The 18,122-nt window shown below is 42.8% G+C and overlaps 1 protein-coding gene across 3 annotated transcripts in view; it reads right to left on the minus strand.

Annotated features, from left to right (window-relative positions):
- Positions 1-2,960: 2,960 nt before the first annotated feature.
- Positions 2,961-18,122, minus strand: part of LOC139409365 (E3 ubiquitin-protein ligase LNX-like) — an 88,874-nt gene continuing 73,712 nt past the window's right edge. For all 3 annotated transcript variants that reach the window (XM_071154404.1, XM_071154403.1, XM_071154405.1), the window contains exons 7-11: positions 16,689-16,823; positions 9,367-9,544; positions 7,756-8,014; positions 4,211-4,369; positions 2,961-3,981 (exon numbers count right to left, since the gene is read on the minus strand). In XM_071154404.1, the coding sequence (XP_071010505.1) occupies positions 3,846-3,981; positions 4,211-4,369; positions 7,756-8,014; positions 9,367-9,544; positions 16,689-16,823 (867 nt within the window). In that variant the 3' untranslated portion in view covers positions 2,961-3,845. The remainder of the gene's footprint in view (positions 3,982-4,210; positions 4,370-7,755; positions 8,015-9,366; positions 9,545-16,688; positions 16,824-18,122) is intronic.

The raw sequence follows: 18,122 nt of genomic DNA on the forward strand, positions 1-18,122 counted from the left end.
AGTTAGAAACTTATTATGCATAACCCATCATTAATTAGCTAAATATAAGGCTAATGCATTGAATGTATTACCTGAAAGAGATAGGACATCTATATATAAGGCTATATATTTCAGTTGATGGAGCGAGAGAAAGACTGAGAGAGTGTTTGTGCATGCACGATAAAGCAACGATATATTCCAGTGATAGGCTGTTTTAAAACTCTGCAGCTGCAATAAAAAAACTGAATCTTTAAAATAACAAAACAAGGTGACCCCCGAAAGCCAGATGGAGATGGGTAAATTATATGCGCATTCTGTCTTTATATTAGCAAATGTAGACCTACCTGTCACAAGAGAAAAGTTACCACGATGAGATGATCGTTCTACATGCATTGTGAACTACACTCCATACTGAGATGGGCTGTCTGTCCCCACCCTGAGTTGATTCATCATGCAGAGGCCCTAGAGAAGCCAGCTTTAGCCATTGCACATAATTTAGTTCCATTTCATGCCATGCTGTTTATATAAATACTTTATTATAATTAGCTGGTTTCTCTCAGTTATTTATCCCGGGTAAAGGGAGTGGTTTTAGGCAGTAAATCTCGGGAAATCTGGCTCCCGCCATTCAACCATAATGTGCACGCCCTTCATTCTATCTATTTTCAGTATGAACATTTTAGTAGTGAATTACATTTTCTGTGTGTATGTTGCTAGCAGAGTAGAGGCTTATCCCTTCTGGCGTATGTAGAGGTGTCAGTGGCATGTGTTCTGGTTACATACTGCTCTTTAAAGGGCTCTGCTTAGCACCACTGATACCCTCTGAGTTCCATCCTGACTGGAACAGCCCTCTCTGGGCACCAGCCTCTGGTGTTTGGGAGTTAGCACCTAGGCTTACACTCTGGCTAATGCAACACAGAACAGTCCCACTCAACCCTCCCAAAGACACCCTCACACATTCAGACTCACTGACACATCCCTCTCTGTCTCTTCTAGTCGGTGCAGGCAGCCCGGGCAGCTGGCTGGCCATTTGGTGAACACTTGTCCTCTGAATGTGATCTCATCTCATCCCTGTAGCTCAGTATGGAGGGGCTTGTCATCTCTCCAGCTGGCAGGGCATCACTCACACACACACACACGCACAGGGATTGTATTAGTGTTCTGGGTGTTATTAACGGTAACCAATATGTAAGTGACACAAACGTTCTCTTTCTGTGTTAATCGTGTTAATAGAGACTGAATTTGGAAACACATTCTTGATCCCCAGGCTTAGAGGAACACATAGCTCATTCTCTCGCATACACTTACAATGTTTTCCTGTATGAAACCTGCACTAGGAAACGAACACTTCTTCATTCAGTGACAGTGACTCTGTGTGAAGTGGGTATAAGTTTGTTAGTGCTAACAACTGTGGAAGACTGCAAACAGGCCCTCAGGTCTGCACTCCCGCTGCTAAGAGAACTCCCAGTGCCCAAATATTTAATGAGGCGGCAGGGTAGCCTAGTGGTTAGAGCATTGGACTAGTAACCGGAAGCATTGGACTAGTAACCGGAAGGTTGCGAGTTCAAACCCCCGAGCTGACAAGGTACAAATCTGTCGTTCTGCCCCTGAACAGGCAGTTAACCCACTGTTCCCAGGCCGTCATTGAAAATAAGAATTTGTTCTTAACTGACTTGCCTGGCTAAATAAAGGTAAAAAAAAAAAAAAAAAAAAAAAAAAAAACCACTGCTCTCTCTTCTCTTTTCTCTCTCTATGCTTTGGCAAGGGTGTTTTTCACGTTCCAATTGGATGAGCTGTCTATGTCAGATGGCTTTTGAGCACCATATGTGTCTATTTGTAAAGTTAATGCACATGTGTATTCTCTCTACTTAGAGAAACTGACACTTTAAGAGACTGGAGGTGCACGTCTGTTTCAGTTTCTGTCACTATGTCCAGCATAAAATACCCCTCCATTGTGTGTATGCGCGTACTTACATGTGTGACAAAGAGAGTGCTGGGGGGGGGGGGGATTAGTGAATGATGGTGTGAAAGAGTGTGGCCCTGTGGGACCAGGAGTCCTCCAGTAAATAATGGAGCTGTTTGTTGAGCCGAGAGGGGGGGGGGGGGCTGCTTTCATCTAAAGGTCACAGGAGGACAGAGGTGGGCTTTGTGTTCACCACAGGATGCTATTAAACTAAAGCCAAACAGAGAGCCTTGTGGGTAAAGGTGCTGCTATCATCTGGTCCCCTGGGCCCAGCATTTCTACAGAAATGAGCAGAGAAAATGGGACAATAGAATGTTACCTGGCTTATCGCACTACTTCTGCCACTCTCTAGTTTCCATTGTCCAACAAGAAGACTGTTTCAGTGGTGTCCAGTAGGGAAGCAGTGTTTGTGGTTATTGACCAGTGAGTTGTTGTTGCAGTGAGGAGAAGTGGCACCGGTACAGGGACTACGGGGAGATGAGACACTGAGAGAAGAGAGACAGAGACAAAGAGGGGAGACATGCAGTCTCATGCAGGTACAACACACACACTCCTACACACATTGTTTAGGTAGACAGTGTAAGCAACCAGTGATTGTCTGTGTCTGTTAACAGTAGCAGCAGGAGAAGACATGAGAGTAAGGAGGGGGACAGCCAACCTATCTGAGCCCACAGTGACTCTCACCAGCCAATCGGAGGCCCCGGTGTGACCCTCATGCATTCTGTTTAACCTGTCAGAGACTGGACGGCTTCTCTTGATATTAATATGTTTTAGTTTACTTTGAAGGTGAAAAACCAAATAATTGTTTTATGTTTACATTGAATACAACCTGTATATTTTGTCTCACCTGAGAGAGGTGTTTGTTTTGTTGCATTTAAGGGATAGGTTTGGATAAAGGAGCTGACTGGCCCTCAGCTGAAGAGTTAGAATTTCAGTGAGCTGTGCTAAATAATATCTTATCCCAGGTCATTTAACATGAACCCAAACCACAACCCTTGCCAAAGCTCTCAGACGTGTCCTTTTCCAATGACTTTATTGATTATGTTACCAAAAGGTACCATCAGATATACTACGCAGGCCGAAGCATGTGATAGAACTGCGTTAAATGGCCCTAGACCAGACACATCCACGGAAACACACAGAAACCAAGTCAGGTTTTTTTTTTCTTTTCAAAAGTAGGAAAATCAGTAAGGCCTCCACGATGTCACCTTAATATTACTTTTAACAGATTATGAACACAATTTTACTTATTTTTTTTTACTATACTTTTGCCAGTGTTTTGATAATTTAGCAACAGCTTCTGAAAACATCTCAACACAAACGGCTATGTGGCAATGTGTCTTCAGTCCAACAGATGAAGATGATGACCACTGTTAATACAAACGTAATAAAGCCTATATTGAAAGGCCATCAAACAATCATTGAAAGAAAGAGAAACATAGTACAATTGCTTGAGTCAGTATTTTTTTAGATAGCCAACATTTACAATAAAGAAATGTGAGTCCAATGAAATGCATACTCTAACATAGAACCAATGGAATTGGCAACTTGTGTTCCCTCCCAACCACCCACCCCCCTCATTGGATGCGTTGTCATCGAACAAGCCTCTCCTCCAATCAGATTGCTCCGAACATCCCAGGGGTAGGGCCACAGATCCAGCTCCTCCCAGCTCAGTGTCTCTGGGGAGTTTGGTCAAATTCCAGTCACATGGATGGTTGGCCTCCTCTGAACTCCCAGCAAAGTCTCAGCTGTCCATCAGGAGTCAGGGTTCTTAAGGTCCGCCTTCCATAGCTACATCACTAGTGAAAGCCCATCCCATACGGTAGGGCTCAGTGTTGTAATCCAGTTAAAAGCTCTGCCCACATTCCTGGGTCAGTGTTGGCCCCTCCCTGTGGCTGCAGCGGGGCTACAGCAGGCTTCCAGGCCAGGACACGATGGTCAGGGTGATTCTGCCCCGCAGCTCCTTCAGCAGACGCACCAGGGCTGTGTGGGTCATCCCCCATGTACTCTTGCCATTCACCTCCAGCAGAATGTCCCCACATCTACACACAGAAATGGGGGGGTTGATGCAGGGATTAACAACCATAGAGATGGACTCAGTATAGTAAAGGAGGCCCATATAGCAATGCTAGCATTGTGTAAATACAAGACTACTGTAACGATAAGGTAAATACTGGACATAATTTGTCACAGAAAAATAGAAGATTCAGCAAACATGCAGTGTATAGGTCCTCTGGCCAGTGTGTGAGATATAGGTTTAGTAGTCTGTACCGTATCCTGCCGTCGTTGTAGGCTGGTGTGCCCTCCACGATGGAACGGATGAAGAAGGACTGATTGCAGTTGACCTCCTCCTGCCCCCCCACGATGCTGAAGCCCAGGCTGCCTGAGGTGCTCCGGCGCAGCACAATGTCTTTGCAGCAGTACAGGTGCCTGCAAGGGACAAAAAGGGGGATTAGGGAATCTCTAGACTGCTGCCAGCATTCAAATGTGTGCCCATCCTGTACTGTGTGCACATATGCAGCAGTGAGATTGCATATGTTCAGCAGTGAGATTGCAGAGTCCCGTGGCAGTCTGTCGTAAAAAAACAACGGCTTGGCTGTCATTCAATGAGAATGGAGACATGGCTTTCCCTCCCAGGTGAGGCAGAGCTGTGAAAATACAGTGCCCGGGGGTGAGTGAAAATTACATTCAAATCCTGTTGGAACTGTTGCCCATTTGGACTGAATTCCCATGGTGAATCACTAGTTGGTTTTCACTTTTCTAATCAATTTTGCCGGTTGGGGAGAAATTGAGTTTCTATTTTACTCCAGTAGTTAAAAAATAAATAACTACAGTAAGGGCAGGTTTTTATACCAGCAGTGGCAGATCTGTAGAGAAATGGACATACCCAGAGATGCAAACTAAGAATACAAGTTTGGAGGTGGGGGGGGGGGACTTTGGATCACTACTGGCTGTAAACGAGTGATGCGCGTTTGTAAGCAAACGAATGATGCATGTTTGGTTGAACGAGTGATGTGCGTTTGGAGCAATACTGGCTGTATCCAAGGCTCAGCCAATCGTTCACTTAACAACAGAATGCAGCACGCGACTGAAGAAAGAAGTGACAACCAATTTGCTAGTTACAGAATCTGCATACGCTCTGGAAAGACAGCAGTAGGGTGCAAAGGCAGTTTGCCAGTTACAGCAGTGCATCCCTGAACCATAACGAAGAGGTAGGTGAGAAGCCTGACCACGGAGACAGATGAGAAGGTGATGAAGTGTGCTTCATGAGCTGTAACCGAAAAACCACTGGCATTTTAAAAGTTTAAGGTGAGGGAGAAAGTGTGGTGGAACAATTATTGTTACCATTGTTAAGTATCTTGCTATAGTAGCTGGATCAAATTCTCTGTTAGCTAGCCAGAGAAATGTTGAGCAACATTAGCCAACTTAGCTGATCAAATCATTTAGTTTATTGTTTGAAAATTTGCTGGCTAATAAAGTCAGACAGCTAGCTAGCTAACGTTACAACATCAGATGAGCTAACGTTAGTAACCTAACCAATACGCTATAGTATTAACTGGTATACGACTCCTTGACGCTCCTAAAGTTATATCGCGTTAGTTGCTTACTGGACCCTGGCAATCTGTGTGAAAGGTTAACTAGTTCACTAGCGAACGAACGAACTACTATCTGTGAACTAATGTTTTCCCTCTACAGTATGTGGTTCATTTTCAGAATGACAGAATTTGGTGAAAATTAGGTGTTGCTTGTTAAACAAGTGGATTAAGTGATAAAGTGTAGCTGGAGCTGGGATGCCAATAGAGGTGAAAGAAACACCACACACTTTCCCTCTTTTAATACAGTGGATCAAAAGGGGTATGCCAGTGGTACTCTCTGCCTGAAAGAGATCAATTATGCCAAAAAAAAGGTATCATGCTCTGCTGGCATGTTGTAGAACAGATGTCCACAGGCAGAAAGTAAACAATGTAATAACGTGCAGTGTTGTCCAAAGATATTGCTTTTGTTGTGTTGTACTTGACAGTAACACATGTGAGTGAGGGAGGATTATTACATGTTTTACTCAGTGAACGTGATCTTTGCACACATGTAGCCTTGTGCACTTGATAAATGTCTATAGTGGCCACTATAAAAGAGCAAAAATAGAATGCCTGTTTGTTTCATTCTATTTCTACTTTTTTTCCCAAGTGCAATATTTAGATGTGTGTGTGGTCACAGGCGTTCTATTATAAAGGCTGTCATGGCTGACTGCAATATAAGTGTATTGTTTTTTTCTCAAGACTTGAGTGTCATTTGCAGTAAAGTCTAGGCAACAAATAACATTGGATTGCTTTCCTTACATTCTTTAGCTGTGAGTTAGGTTCACATTAACCACTTTTTATTTTACACACAGAGACTGATCATGTAGATCATTTTCTTTGTTGTTTAATTAGTTAAAACCTGCATTTCTCCCTAGCAAGGATTTTTTGCATGTTTCTGTGCAAAAAAAAGTATCACCTTTTTGGGCACTCACCAGTTTGCATCCCTGGGCATAGCCCTCACTCTGCCAGAATCTGAACTCTATCCAAACAAGAGACATAGAAGGGGTTTAATCCCTCAATCCAACAACTCTGCCACACATCACACCCCAGGAGATGGGAAGACTTGTCTGATGAGCAAATCAACTTTAAAGATGGCAAGGTGAGCTGTTTAAAAGAGAATGATGGAGAGTGTCAGTGTGTCCACATGGGATGGAGAGTGTCAGAGTGACCACATGGGATGGAGAGTGTCAGTGTGACCACATGGGATGGAGAGTGTCAGTGTGACCACATGGGATGGAGAGTGTCAGAGTGACCACTTTCTGAGACTGGGATGTGAGGAAGAGGATGAGCAAGAGACTGATGGCCATGGCGAGAAGGCCAGACGCTGTATACACTAGTGTCTATTCATCATCATAAACTGGGTGGTACGAGCTCTGAATGATGATTGGCTGACAGCCGTGGTATATCAGACCGTATACCAAGGGTATGAAAAAACATGTATTTTTATTGCTCTAATTACATTGGTAACCAGTTTATAATAGCAATAAGGCACCTCGGGGGTTTGTCGTATATGGCCAATATACCACGGCTAAGGGCTGTATCCAGGCACTCCACGTTGCATCGTGCGTAAGAACATCCCTTAGCCGTGGTATATAAAGGCTAATATTGGCTATATACCACACCCCCTCGTGCCTTATTGCTTAATCCTGTCATCACCCTCCTTCTCCCCTTCCCTCTGTCCCATATCGGCCTTGTAATGTACCCTGTTACCTCTTTAGGTCTCTTTGTACCCTCCCATATATGTTGGCTAGTGCTTTTCATTAAGGGCCTTCACTCAAGTAGCAAGCCAACACCTAACTATGTTCATCAACTCATTAAGTACATTGTTCTGCCAAAGGGGGCTTAAAAATATGCCAAACAGAGGCTATTGGTGTCTGGGCAACAGTATGGTTAAGACTGCATCCTAAACATTGTGAGTGCAGTGTATATAATTATCATTCCTCCTCTCCCATCTGGCCCTGTCAAACACTGAGCTGGTCAGGGAAGAAGAGACTGAGATTGGAGAAGAGAACATTTGTGTATATAACATTTTAGTCATTTAGCAGACGCTCTTATCCAGAGCGACTTACAGTTAGTAGATTCATCTTAAGATAGCTAGGTGAGACCACATATCACAGTCATAGTACATTTGCCCTCAATATAGAAGTTATCAGCAAAGATGGTGCTGGTAGAACAAGATAAGCGCAAGGTTTCTGAGATATAGAATAAGAAGGCTAGCTGAGGGGTACTGCTACTCACCTGGGCAGCTGCAACCATGACACCCACAGTGGGGAGTAGTCATCGGTGTGTGGCAGCTTTGCAAGGTTCTGCTTGGTGCTGTCGGTGGGCGAGTGTGAGAGGCAGGGTGGCGAGGGGAACTCTGGCTGGCTCTCCTCCGGAGGCCTCATCTCCAGGACCTTGAGCACCACGGGGGAGGTGGTGTTCTTCAGGTTGGCCACAGCCTCGCCCCGCGTCACCCCCGTCAGGTCCAGCCCGTTAACGTTCAGCAGGATGTCACCTGCAGGCAGAGGGGAGGACAGAACACAGCACCACTCAGCACAGTGTTGTTGCCCTGACCACTGTCTGATTCTGATGCCTTTCAAAAGCAAAGGTTCCCAGGGACAAGGACTCGTCTCGTCTCCCTATTGAATATTCAATCTTCTCTCACAGGCACACAAAGCAGTGGGACCAAATAACTTCCAGATAATCAAAGTGGGCTTAGACAGTGCTGGACACATAGCACTGCACCGCAGCACACTGCACAGCCAGCTGCTATCTGGAGTGGAGGCTCGCTCAAAGGACAACATCCACCCCCTTTGATTAGGATGCACTATGCAAATTCACACACACGCTAGGGTACAATCTGGTTAATTATTATGTAGACAGCTGTATACACAAACATATGCATGTTACTGATACACACAGGAATGTTACAGGAATACACACTCAGAATTATGCTTTTGATAAAGGCTAGGGGAATAACACTAAATATCATACACACATCCTCACTCTCCTCTCTCTCTTTCTCTCTCTCACACACACACACACACACACACACACACACAGATGTAGAGTATTGTGTATTCAGAATAACAGACAGGTCTGGTCTCTCTGTACTGTGGTTATCTGAGGCGGATCCCTAGGATGAGTAGTTCTGGGTTTAAATGCCTCCACTGCCCTTTGATGTCTGGCCCGGCACAGAGAGCTTCCTCAGATGTTCTGACATCCCACACCCAGACACCCAAACACACACACACACACCTATACTCTCACACACTGCAGTATATAGCCGTAACAGGCCTGCCACAAATGTGTCCAATCATTTTGGGAGTCTGTTTGTGTTTGGTCTATTTCAGAGTTGACTCATTTTGTATAATGAGCTGATAAAATGCAGCCTGTCATTTCCTCTGGAACCTTCTTAACAAAATCTGAGTGTGGTGTGTGTGTGTGTGTGTCAGTGGTTGTGTGTGTGTGTGTTATACTTAATTTGGCGAGCCCTGAACAGTAACCATCTCTGCGTTTCCTGTTGAATAAATAAGCTTGGTAATGAAACAGGAATTTGAGTGTTTCTTCTCAATCACCCTGTCTGTTCTACACAAGGGACATGTCACACACACATGACACCTGTCTGCAGTACCAGCTCTGGCATCATGAAGACCAGCAGGGACTGCATGGAACAGAGTAACTATCAAAGTCAATATTGGAGCAATTCAGGTAAATATTAGCTAAATTCCCTGCCAGGACATTGGATTTGATTTATTGTATGACTGAGTGAGAGTGAAAGAGAGAGAGAGACTGTGCCTGAGTGTGTATAATTGTATGAGTGTGTGTGAGACTGTGATGTTTAAGGTTTATCACCAGGCCTGGTACCTTTGCGGATGGATCCCTCCTGTCCCACCACTCCGTTGGGGTCTACGTTAGTGACGTAGACAGGGAGATCCCAGCCGCGGGAGGACATGCCCCCTGCCACTGTCATCCCCAGGGAGTCATGGGGCTCCTTGGCCAGCGTCACCGTCTTCTCATAACATGCCGGCTTCTCACATGAGTCCTGCAGAGGGGACAAGACAGAGGGGAGGGCTGCAATGTGAGAAATGTTACGGGTTAAACTGTAATAGATGTGTGTTTACAATAGAGTGTTTATCGGTGTTGTTTGCTTGCATCCAGTGTGTTTTCTTGTGTTTTGTGTGAGAATGTGTGTGTGTGAGTGTGTGTATTTTTGTGTCTGTAATTGTATCTCTGTGTGTTCAAATTAAAGAATTGTACAGTATGGTCCTGTTTTTCTTCCAGTAAAACAAGGATTGCTGACGGCCATGGAATTCCTTCCTAGGCTTGGCTTGGTTTCCCTCCAACAGACACAAACACAGCCATAGAAGCCAACTTCATTAAGACCAATATTAAAACACGATATGAAGCCAACTTCATTAAGACCAATATTAAAACACAATATGAAGCCAACTTCATTAAGGGGGCAGTGTAGTTAAACATATGATTTCCAGTTTTTTTAATGATATTTCCACATTTTGAGGTCGAAATAACACTCTGAAATTGTGAAAACAATGATAATGCCTTTTTGTGTAAAAGCTGAGGCACGTTCAACAAGGGGAATAGTTTGCGAAAGTTTGCTAATGTTAGCTTAAGCTTGTGAACATCATTTTTTTTTAAATACAGTTTGTGGCAAACGTTCGCACACATAAGCTAACAGCCCGAAGAGGTAGTGCGCGGTGAACAGAAAATTGACAGGGTTTAAGTAAATGTATATTATTTACATACTGTATGTATTGAATAACTACACGTAATAGACATTATATGAATCATGTATGTTTTTTCTTCATTGCTTCTATTTGTTTTTCACATTGGTTTAGTTTTTCCATCTTATTTGACCCTCGGCAAGGCAAGGAGATGCACAACAAGATTGTCGGACTACTGGTTTGAAAGGTAGTTAGCCAGCTACGCCAACTTGTACAGTAGCCTAGCTACTATCACAAAATCATTATAGCAAGTGTGTCATTACTTAACTAGATACCCAAATGTTCATTTTCTTGTTGATCAAGAATTGGATATCGATGATGGAGAAAAGCCTAGGTGAGGATTAACATTAGATACATTATGTTACCTAGCTAGCGTAATAGTTTCCCCTTTCATCTGTGGTTAGGTGTTACACAATATTGTTGTCAAGTTATGAAGACTAGTTATCTATATTTGGATTTAATACAGTAGCTATGTATTAGCTAACTTGATCACCTTGAGGCCCCATAGGGGGGGGGGGGGGGGGGGACATGTAACTACATTCACACAATCCTAAAGTTAACAATTAAGAGGTGAAATAAATCTGATCCTGTATCAGTGGTTAGGGGAGGCTTGGTTCTTCTCAGGTTTGAACCTGTCCATGCACGTAGCTCTCAGACCAGTCTCTCTGTCCAACACAGACCACTGCATAGTTTGTACTATGCTTGTGCATCTAAGATGTAACTCGGTCTCGCATCTTGCGTGTGTTTTTACTCAGGTATAAGGCTATCCTCGACAGGCATACGAAAACCGGCCAAGGAGGAGGTCTTGTTTCTTTGTTCACTGACACACATCCCAACACCTCCGCCTACATACACCTGCAGACCACAAAATTCCTACTTACATCCACAAAAACTGCACACCCAACTCTTACTCTCCTCATACTGACACACACCCCAAAAACTCCACCCACACACAGCCACGAGCACATACAGCACCCAACCTTCACATTCCTCACACTGACATCCACACACAGCAATGATAACCTAAAAGGTCAACCAAGAAAAGTGTGACCGCAACCATTGAAGGAAATGCTCAGCCTGCAGACATAGCACCCAGATTCAGCAAGACAGGAACTCTCGCTTGGAAAAGTTTACTCATGCTTTGCAGCGTCTCGCTGAGCAGTGGTTGTGAAAATTGAAGTAAACAGTTTTTGTTGAATGAGCAGTAAAAACAGTTTGAGTGAGCAGTGATTTTTAATTGAAGTAAATGTTTTTTTCAATGAGCAGTGATTGTTATTGAAGCAAATTAGTTTTGGAATAAGCAGTGAGTAGCAAATCCATTTTTTTTTATGTTTCAAAATTGTATATTCGTGTTATTCATGAATACAATATCATTAAAAAAGTATAACATTTTCTCTGTCAGTTCTTTTTTTGTTCTCTATGCAAGTTCATTCTGGAATAAAGTTAGTCTATTACATTTTTATTTATTTCATCTAAACCATTAAAAGTGCTATTTCTTAAAAAAATGGACACCAGAACAATTTTCTCCATTGTGCAACAACAATTATTTTATTGTTTAGAGCCCATTTTGTTGTCCCTCTTCTGGGCAGCCTGGTTACGTAGGGCCACTCTGTTGTCTGCAGGATTAGGGGCTGGCTCGATGTTACGCGCCTGTGCCACGACATAGTCCTCATCCAAGTCCTCTGTGATGCCCTCATGGATGAGGGCCATTTTGTGGAGGGCACAGGCACTGGCGAGGACATCTGGAATCTTCTCCAGCAGCAGCATGTCAAGATGTTGGAGCCTCCTCCAAATGCACTTTAAGAGGCCACTGGATCTCTCGATTTGGACTCGGGCGGAGCTATGGATTGCATTGAATCGCTTGTGGTCGTCCACTGGGTGACCATTATCCCAGAATGGGACAATAAGATCCAGGCTTAGGGGATAAGAGGGTGGGCAACTAGGTGACGTCGCTGGTCCTGTACACCCTGCATCATGCACAGAACAAGCGTTTCCCCGCAAAGTTGGCTGTCTCAAACAGCTTGCAGCTGGAAGCTGGGCTGGCCTTTTCAGTTAGTGTAGGCATCCCGATGTTCGGAGGGCCCCCTGATGGTAATGTGGGTGCCATCTCTGCACCCAATCACACCAGGGAACCCTCTGATCCCCTGGAACCCAGCCTCCAGAACTGAAAACTGAGTGGGTGTTGGCCACTTGAAGTAGGTGGGCATCAGCTGGTTCTGGCCATCTACTATTTGGAGCAGTTGGCCAACAGCCACAGAGAGGCTAACATACAATCCTCCAGTCGTTCTCCTCTGTATGGAACCAGAGGGATGAGTTCCTCACACAATATCTGAAAAACAGCCAAATTGGATTTTGTCATCTTAGAGTTTTGTCCTGCCTTTGTTCTGTGTGTAAGACAGAGGCAAATAGCAATGATACAATGATGTATTATTCATTATAGGTTACATTGTACTTAATTTGTAATTTTTTTAATTATTTCCCCTTTGTGCAACTGTCGATAGATAATGGGCCATATAAATAATATGCTTAATGTACAGCCTGGTTGGTTGACTGTACACCCCACCCACACAGCTGTCTGGTTGGCCAATTAACTAAGAGTCTGGGATGCATTCGTGCTTATAGATAACGTTAGCTAGCTACATCATTGGGGATTTTTGTGACACAACTTTATTTAGGCTGGTTTAATCAAAACAAAGAGATCATCAACACATGCAAATTAACTGCAAGGTTTCTTGGAACATCATAAAATGAGATGGAAAGACAAAGTCGTTGTATCGAGAGATGACTTCCTCCACAGAACCCTTAACTCTTCCAATCGGATGCTCACTTTTTCTTGTCAATACACACTAAAATAAGTAGCCAGTACGTGACATCAGGACCAGGGTCTAAAGAGTCATCGATTATTGCAGAAGCTGCAGCTAAAATCAACATTTTACGTGTTCTATCCATTGTTTTACCAGAAAGAATCTGTTGAAAACAAACATAGTTCGCCGTGAGCGTTCACAAACAGAAGTCTTGTCGAATGCACCTCTGTTTGAACAAAAACATTTTTTTATGGAATTTCAGCCTGTTCAGGTGGGATGGAACTTTTGTCCAACATCATGTCACAATGTGATCTGATTATAATAGACCATTCTAACGCTCGTCGTATTGGGTAGACCAAGGCGCAGCGTGATTTGGGTTCATCATCATTTATTTGAATGTGAACCAGCAACAAAAACAATAAAGCCAAACAAACAAACGAACGAACAGCCTTGTAGGGCTCAAAAGCAACAATACAAAAACAAGATCCCACAAACAACAGGTGGGAAAAGGCTACCTCCATATGATCCCCAATCAGAGACAACGATAGACAGCTGCTTCTGATTGGGAACCATACCAGGCCAACATAGAAATACAAAAACTAGACTACACATAGAAATAATAAACTAGAACACCCCCCAATCACACCCTGACCTACCCCACCATAGAAATAAAGGCTTTCTATGGTCAGGACGTGACAACCATTGACTGACTGTTCATCTGGGTAAGGGGGTGGGTTCTAGACCATTCTATCAGTCTGAGCATTTCAAGGGCCAAAGAAGAACAATAACTACTGAGTGTATAAAACATTAGGAACACCTTCCTAATATTGAGTTGCTCCCCGTTTTCCCTCAGAAAAGCCTCAATTCACCAGGGCATGGACTCTACAAGGTATTGAAAGCGTTCCATGTTGACTCCAATGTTTCCCACAGTTGTGTCAAGTTGGCTGGATTTCCTTTGGGTGGTGGGCCATTCTTGATACAGACAGGGAACTGTTGAGCATGTTCTTGACACACTCAAACTGGTGACTACTACCATACCCCGTTCAAAGGCACTTACATATTTTATATTGGCCATTTACTCTCTGAATGGCACACATACACAATCCATGTGTCAATAGTCTCAATGCTTAAAAATAATGATTTAACCTGTCTCCTCCCCTTTATCTACAGTGATTGAAGTGGATTTAACAGGTAACATCCATAAGGGATCATAGCTTTTACCTGGATCCACCTGGTCAGTCTATGTCATGGAAAGATCAGATGTTCCTAATGTTTTTTTTCTTCCATTAAATAAACACAGACAGTGATTTATTAGACATACAGTGATGATTTAAAATAAAATTACAAAGACTGCATGGGGGCTTTAAGACCAATATTACAACACAATATAAAGGTCTGGTTAGATTTAGTCTAAATATGATAGTCCTGCTGAAGGTGGCTTAGCTTATCTCAGAACGATAATACGTTGTTATTGTTGCTACCTGCTATCTCTGCAGGGTTCTTTCTATTACAGCCTCATTCTCTCTCAACTAGCTTTGATTCCAAGGACTGTACCTGAAGAATACAGTACCACTCCACTCTGGTGTCACACATTCTCCAGTTTTAACAATGTGTCTGAGAGAATTAACACCTCAAATAGAGAAAGCGAGACGAGAGCTGTGAAGTTGATCATTATCAGAACAACGGAATTCGTCAGCTCCAATAATGAGCTGGAGAAAATCCTGTTTAAGCGTGGAGGTGTGTAAATCCTGACTGTGTTTTCTTCATGGATAATAGGCTCAGAGAGAGAGAGGCAGCTGCTCTGGGCAAACACACATGGCACTCTGAGAGGAGCGGAACACTTTGGCACAGTCAGGAATGACACGCTCCTCTTTGATGGAAGAATAGTACGGCTCAGGATCATTTTCACATAAAAGGGAATATTTAACATGAGAAGAAGAGGCAGGAATACAAAGAGCTCTTTCAGTCTGTATCGCTAAAGCATTACAGATTGCGCAATATAAATGTTAAGGTAATTTCCGATTGAGCCGACATATGCAGCGTTTCCCGTAAATGCTGTCTCCGCTAATGCAGGAACATTGCCTTTCCATTTCAATCACGCTATACTGCTGAACTTCCGCAACACGGATTGAATAGAGCTCTAAGTCTGGGGTTTTAGTGTGTGTATAACCTTGTCATGACGGTGACCTCGTTGGGTATAGCAAGCCCATCCCCCTCTCCCTGCCTCCCCCTTTCCTCCTTCAACTAGGTTGCTGTGGTCAGAGAGACGCCGTAAATTCCTGAGAATCTCCTAATGGACACACAGTATAGAGAGAGTAGAATTTCATGGAGAACAAAGGAAATCCTTCCACCTCACAGAACTTGAGGTACGAACAAATTTCATGTTCCGGAGAAAGTATGAAAGATCGGTCCGTTTGTCACAACTTAGGGAAGCTCATGGGAGACGGTGTGGCCACATTACCATAATGCTGTTTATATAATAGCCCCAGATATGAGGTTTACATCTAATTGTTGTATAAGATGAATGAGTGAGTATGATACTGTTTACACAATTTTACAATGTGATGTTGTACTGTTTAATAAAGGAAAACTAAAAAAGGGAATTGGATTTGAACTAAATCAGAGGACCGCCCCTGAGCCCAGTTAGGGTCAGACATCCTGGGACCGCCCTTTTCTGCCATTCCGAATAAAACCCCCTCTCGAGTTTTCGATCAGCAGACCGAGCTTACCTCAATTACGAGATTGTTAAAGGTTGCAGACCATGTTTTTCTCCATTAGGAGGACAAAGGTTGTAGACCATTGCTGAATCTTTTAACCATACCACGTGGTTAAATTCTTAGACTATCGATACCGACAGAATAAGAACAAGTCTTTGATTTTAATTACTAGTCTGCAGCTAGGAATTCGGCATCATTGAACACGAAGAACGACAACCGCCGAAACATCCATCCTATAACGAATGTCACTCTGAACAATCCCCTCTAACCACAACCGAGAGAGAGAGGGAGAGAGACGGACAGTTCTACAAAATAAATTAACTTTTCACCAGCGATCAAGACGACACACTGAGCGTAAATATATATATTGATTGCAATTGTTCCCGAATGAGTGAGCGTTCATGTGCAAAGAATTAGCATTTTAATTGTTATAATTATCACTCTGCAGTGACTTCTTAGTCGGCCCCCACTTCCCCTTTTGTCTCCTATCATTTCATGTAACCACATTTACCTTGTTTGTTTGTTTGTTTATGAATTTCTGTGAATTACTTAGTTAGTAATAAATAAATGATTTAAGACACTTGATGTATGGATGACTCATAGTGAAGACTGGGTTCGTGCAGATAACCAACAATTTACGACATTTGGAATGAGACTAACGTGAGGTAAAGTAAATAATTAATTAATTCGAAGACTAATTGATCAGATAAAATATCTGAAAAGTTATTTTAGGAAATGATAACTTTGTAACCTGAATATTTTTCCTTGGTGCCCCGACATCCTAGTTAATTAGTTACGTGATTAATCAGTTGATCGCGTAATAACTAATTACAGAGAATCTTTGATAAAAACTATCAGTCTTCAGTTAATGATAGTGTGTGCCTATGCTTGTGCGTGCGTCATGCATTTTATGCATTGCTAACCAGTAGCGTATGCTCCATGTCCACTGGGGAGTATGGAGGGGGGCCGTCCATGCCCCATGGAGCCTCCTGCAGAATGTCAGGCGTGGGTAAACAGATCTGACGAGACACTATGAAGTGGACCTGCTCCTCACTCGCCTACAGGAGACAAACACACAAACACAACCAAGCTCAGAACCAGACAGACACACATAGCAATTAAAAAAGAATGACAAACTAAAAACAGTCACTTTGTAGAAGAATATCATGGTTGAGCCCCATAAATAAACATTGAATACAGCTTCACTGAAGTTGATCCAGATATCCAAACAAGCACTTAATAAAAATAACTTCACTGCCACATAACTAGACTCAGACACAGAAACTATACCAGCTCAAACAGGCCCATCTTGCACATCCCAGATGCTGAATTGACGGTAGAGTATTAGCGGCAATTCCATGATAATGGAACGCTTTGACTACTTTCTTTCACTTTAAAATCAATGCCAAAAAGCATTGATTTCAAAGTTTAACAAACCATACAACTCCATGCACAAGGACTAATTTTTAACAGTTTAGACTAACATTTACAAACATTTATTTTGTGGAAGAACTGTGTAGAAGCAAATTTTGGTAACAGATTTATGGTAAAATCTCCCTTTAGGTTTTTATGTGACCACATCTGCAGAAATAATGTGTTGTAAGCTACTGTATGACATGGCACCTTGAGTTTGAAAAAAAAATAGTGGGTTTACACCCGGTTATGGAATTACATCATGAATTGCATCCATTTCTAGTAGATGTTTTCTAAGACCCCGTTTCCATCTGTCTATTCAGAAATCCAAGCCTTTACTTATGCATATTTTGACAGTTGGAATTGTATGTATCGATGCTTTAATTTCTCCCTTAGCTTTCACTTGACACCCAATTTGATATAATCCTATGAGCTTCACATGTTGGTGCTCATACATAGAAATGCCCTGAGGTAAACCTGTGGACATTTTCTACCTCCTCCTACCAACCCCCTAAGACAGCTCAAGGGGGAAGAAATCACCCACACAGAGCTTGGCCAGGCAGTAAAATATGTTAAACATTTATTACCCCTGAGAGAAATAATAAACATGTGTGGTGTACAAAACACTCTCACTCACACACACATTTCAATTGCACCCTTTTACTTGCATCAGGAAGCAGCCTGTTTAGTGTCACTCTCACCCACATTTTCTCTTCTCTCTCATAATACTGCAGTCTTTCTGCTGCCCTCACCTTCTCACTATGACTTATTCAATTTCAACTCAAAAACTCACCTTTAAACTTATTTTTCTAACAGTCTGTATTTCTCACCTCTCTACAACCTTTCCTCTAACTTTCTTTTTCATGCTCTTTATTTCTCTCTTTTGTCTCTTTTTCAGGCTGTATGTCCACCCACTCACACAGCGACTCACTCCCTCATTCACT

The sequence above is a fragment of the Oncorhynchus clarkii genome, chromosome 5 (assembly GCF_045791955.1).
Source record: "Oncorhynchus clarkii lewisi isolate Uvic-CL-2024 chromosome 5, UVic_Ocla_1.0, whole genome shotgun sequence".
In the NCBI taxonomy this organism is placed as follows: Eukaryota; Metazoa; Chordata; class Actinopteri; order Salmoniformes; family Salmonidae; genus Oncorhynchus; species Oncorhynchus clarkii.